At 35.5% G+C, this 4,680-nt stretch overlaps 1 protein-coding gene across 1 annotated transcript; it reads left to right on the top strand.

Annotated features, from left to right (window-relative positions):
• Positions 1,068 to 4,347, top strand: LOC107607647 (uroporphyrinogen-III synthase, chloroplastic-like). The gene is made up of 8 exons (XM_021107920.1): positions 1,068 to 1,085; positions 1,466 to 1,547; positions 2,220 to 2,286; positions 2,765 to 2,883; positions 3,221 to 3,313; positions 3,421 to 3,476; positions 3,694 to 3,779; positions 4,212 to 4,347. The coding sequence occupies exons 1-8, from the start codon at positions 1,068 to 1,070 to the stop codon at positions 4,345 to 4,347; spliced, it is 657 nt and encodes a 218-aa protein (XP_020963579.1).

Below are 4,680 nucleotides of genomic sequence, written 5' to 3'. Positions count from 1 at the left end.
TTTTTGCTTTTTTTTTTTTTTTTTTTTCTCGTACTACTTGTACAATATGAAATAGTCAGTCCAAATTTTCTTTTCCGTTACTTCAAGTTGGTTAATCACAAGTAATTGATTATTAAGTTCTAATATCCCGTGTACAAAGTTTGTCCTCTCAGATTTCATATAAGAGAAATTAGCTAGGGAGTTGAGCAGATGTAAACTTTTTTCATATAAGAGAAATAAGTAATAAAGGAAAGGTTTTTATAGAAGGAAAGTAAAGTAAATTTGGGTTAAAATCTCCGGAGCTACATAAATAAGTATCGCTCCTCTTCACTCTGGCACTCTTTCCCTCCAACTCTTCTCTTCGCTCCTCTCCGCTCGAGCTCTTTCTCCTTCTCAGCGGCCCTCTTTGGCGACGGCGGTGACAACGAACGAAAAAGTCTCGGTGGTAAGACGGAGGCAGAGACGGTAACGACGATGGTGCGGGACGGCAGGGACAGGCGACCTTGACGACGGCAACTTCGACGGCCTTGGTGACGGCTAAGACGAAGACTTGGACAAGGTTGCGGCAGTGGAGACGGAAGAGAGAAGGTGACGGGGATAAAGTGGCCTAAGCTCGACGTAGCGACCAAGACAAGACAGAATAAACTCGACGAAGGCACTCAACATCACCATCGGCTGCAGGTACAGTGGCGACTTTGACGGGCTCGACAACGACGAAGACGATTGACGGAAATAGGGACTTTAAGACACTGATAGTTTAATTCGAGACTCCATCCTAAAAAACCAATTAACACTAATAACTCAACTACTACAACAACTATTATCGAAAAATACCAAATTGACTCGAATTTTACTACTACGTACCCTACTAATAATTGTGTACAACTATAGCCAATCTCACCCATTAATTACAAGATTGAAGATTCGAATCCTTATTCGAAAAAATTCGAAACGTTCACCAGTTGATCCTAAATATATCCAATTAATCTCGTCTTTATACCCAAACACACCGATCTCTTGATTAACCTAATCCACCGAAAACCTAATTAATGATCTGAATCTTTTACATTGATCTAAAAAAATTACTCATGGTAATCTCAACAACAGTACATTCATTAATCTCAATTTTTATTTCTTCTATTAAATTATCAAATCTTATTACATTTAATCATTTGTTAAGTTCATTAGTGATTCTTAATAGGCAGTGTCAGTCTTTCACTTTTTATTTTAATATTTTTCCCACTCACCTAAATTGGCAATCTGCTCCTACTTGTATCATAAGATTCTATTCCAACCATTTTATATGGAAGTTTCATTAGGTTAGGTAATGCTTTGATCAAATCTTGATGCTGCATATCCTCATAACTTGTATTTAATTTTCTACTACTATTTCATCTTCCTTCATATCTTCTTCCATTGGGAATTTGTCTGTAAAATATTCAAGCACAAAGATGATCAGTTGGGTAACTGGAGATCCAACTGATAGCTTCTGTTTTTCATATTGGAACTTCCTCTCATTGAGCACGCACCGGGAGTGGACTTAGATAGGCTTCCTTCTGTATTAAGTGGTAAGCATTAGGAAAAGCCTGCCTTATGTATATGCAAATATTTTGTAAAGTTCGAATCATGCTGTTTTCATCTCGTACAGATATTGTATGCGAACTAATTATCTTTTATTAAACCAGTTTTAAAAGGAATGTCTATATTTATGTGCACTTAATGGGAAGAAAGATGCAGTGATGATATTCTGGATGTTAAATTCTTATTGGGTTGGTGCTTGATGGATTATTTCCCATTACACATGGTTCAGAAAATAAAGAGTTTGTGCTTCAAATGCTGAACACTTTGTTTTCATTAAGTTTTATAGATCGTGGTGACATGTAAGACGATTCCTATGCTGTCTCAGACTGTTGGTATTTCATCTGACCTGGATAATGTATGAAATTAGTATGACTAGAGTGGTTTGATTTTCACCAAATATAGAGATGCGGTTTTTTTTTCCCTCTAGGTTTACATACAGCATATGTGCTCATACTGTAATTTTTAAGAAACTTGGTTGGGGAGTGCGTACATGGAGGTCTTCCCTTGCATCTAAGTAGAGTGGAGAAATTTCACATTGACAGATCTTTGATTTCTTAAGTTAAAAAGGTCACTACCTTATTTTGTGTATGTCTTCTAATCCACATGACTTATGCTTATAAGCGCCTAATTGCTTAACAATTGATGCTTGATACTTGCAGATAATGTGTTTGATTGGATTGTCATAACTTCCCCGGAAGCTGGTTCAGTCTTTCTAGAGGCATGGAGGTAAGATTTTAGATCTTGTTTGAGTACTTTATGCGGAACTACTGGAATATTTTAAATGATTTTGAAAAAAAATTGCTCAAACATCAGGATAATATTTTTTCAACGATTCTCTTTATTGACTTGTATGGTTTGTTTATAGTCCTATGGCCGGAATACTTGAAATGCAATTTTGTTATGTTACATGTGAACCAAATGTCTATATGATCTCTAATCTAGTTTGTGCCTGAATTGTCATACTTGCAAATGTGAAATTGCCGCAAGATTTCTTCTTATATAAAACTGTTTGATGCATTTCGTAGTTGTACAGATAAATTATTATAGACAAAATTGCACAAGAAACAAAGGTTTCCTTTTATGTCATTCTTTACAGTATTATTCTTTTTATTTGCAATTTTACATCATTTTCTTTTGGTACTTTGTTTCTTAAATACTTTGCTTTTTAACAAATGATTGTCCTAGCCTTGTTTGTTGTCCTTAGAGCTGCTGGGATGCCTCATGTCAAAATAGGCGTTGTTGGTGCCGGCACTGCAAGCATTTTCAAGGAAGCTATGCAGTCTTCAAAGCAATTGCTTGATGTTGCCTTCGCACCATCAAAAGGTATCCGTGTGTATTCATGTAGGCTGAATTTGTATTATGCTCCCCATTTTTGCTTCTTTATCAAGCTGGATAACTAACTTAAGAAATATAAAGTAACATCTCAAAACTCGCAAGTATTTTGGGGTATTAGAGGAAAATGTGGGTAGTTCCAAGATATGCATCTTGATAGGGCAGGGCAGGAGATTGCTTTGCTTTGGTTCTGTGCTTCAGTGGTTCTTAGTGAAAGTGAATTGGGAGTCTAACCACACAGTAGATTAACATGTTGTTTAGTGTGAATCTGGAATTTTAAGCCGAGTCTTTTGGAAGTGAAACTTAATATGGATTTGATGATTTTCAGCGACAGGAAAGGTTTTGGCTACAGAACTTCCAAAGATTGGAAATAAAACAACTGTTCTATACCCTGCTTCTGAAAAGGCCAGCAATGAGATTGGTAATAGAGTTATTATTTTGCACCTTTCAAACTTGGGTTTTGTATAACATTCGCTATTTTGAAGCTAATTGATATGCTAATCATCTGTGTGATATTTATATAACCAGAGGAAGGACTTTCCAAGCGTGGATTTGAGGTGATTAGGATGAATATATACACAACGGTAAAAGATTTTAGCTTTCGTGCTGGTTTCCTTTTTTCTAAAAATATATACGGTCCAATACTTAAGTACTTCCTTGCAAGCACCACATGTTGAATGTGTGTTTTATGTCATTAATTAGATTTAATTATTATAATTGTAATATTTACTAATGTTAAAGTGATCTATTTCACAGCCTTCTTGGAAATTTACGACAGTTTGATTCTCACTTATTTGACAGGTGCCAGTTCAAAATGTAGACCAAATGGTTCTTAAGCAGGCACTTGCTGCCCCTGTTGTCACTGTAGCTTCACCATCTGCTATTCGGTTAGCCTTTGGTTTCTTCTTTCTCTTTTTTATTGTGAATTTTGATTCTTGAATTTTAAAAGAATTCATATTTACTTCAAATCTAGGAAATGATTAATTATTATGTTTGGATTTGGTATTTCAGTTCTTTGCTTGTTGGATATATGTATTGAACACGATGAATCCAATAAACTATTTCAACTTCCTAACTGGGTGCTGTCTTTGTCCCTTACTAGTTAAGCCTAATACTCATATTACAAGAATCCTGGAGTATTTGGCAAGTTGGCCGTCTTATTTTTAATTTTCTAAATAGAAATAAGTAGAATTTTGTTCTTAGCAAGTTCAGTCTTATTTATTTAGCACGTCACTCAGTTATTTTTCATTCTTCCTTTTATATATATATATAGAAAAGAGAAAACGAAATTTACTGGTTTTTGTCATCTGCTGCTACAGTGCTTGGAAGAATCTTCTTTCTGATTCAGAGTGGAACAATTCTGTTGCATGCATTGGCGAGACGACTGCTGCAATGGCAAGAAGATTAGGATTCAGAAATGTGTACTACCCAACACAACCAGGCCTGGAAGGGTAAATCGCAAATCCTCTATGTGCATTTCTCTTAAGTATTCAGTGCCTATTCTATGTGCTGAGTACAATTTTCCTGCCTGTCATCATGTAGAAGTTTTCTTTTTAACAAAGCTGATTTCTATTTCCACGTTTTATTTCTTTTTTGAATATATCAGGCTTTGGTAACATGGGAATGACTCCAGTTTCAATAAATCATTCTTATTATAATTCATTATATCAGGATTTTTAGTACGAACAGAATTCTGTTGCTCTCTGTGTTGCTTTAAAATCTTGTTAATACAATCCGTTTCTGAGAACCTTCCTCCTGCTGCAGCTGAAAGCATTCTTGAAGCACTAG

The sequence above is a fragment of the Arachis ipaensis genome, chromosome B07 (genome assembly GCF_000816755.2).
Source record: "Arachis ipaensis cultivar K30076 chromosome B07, Araip1.1, whole genome shotgun sequence".
Classification (NCBI taxonomy): domain Eukaryota; kingdom Viridiplantae; phylum Streptophyta; class Magnoliopsida; order Fabales; family Fabaceae; genus Arachis; species Arachis ipaensis.
The sequence above is the reverse complement of the archived record's forward strand: the minus strand, read 5'-3'. Positions and strand labels throughout refer to the sequence as shown.

Bases quoted from the DNA above. Each gene is read 5' to 3' on its own strand.
- LOC107607647 (XM_021107920.1), top strand. The intron at 2,884-3,220 runs GTATCCGTGTGT...GATGATTTTCAG, and splicing joins TGCCTTCGCACCATCAAAAG to CGACAGGAAAGGTTTTGGCT. The intron at 3,314-3,420 runs GTAATAGAGTTA...TTATATAACCAG, and splicing joins AAAGGCCAGCAATGAGATTG to AGGAAGGACTTTCCAAGCGT.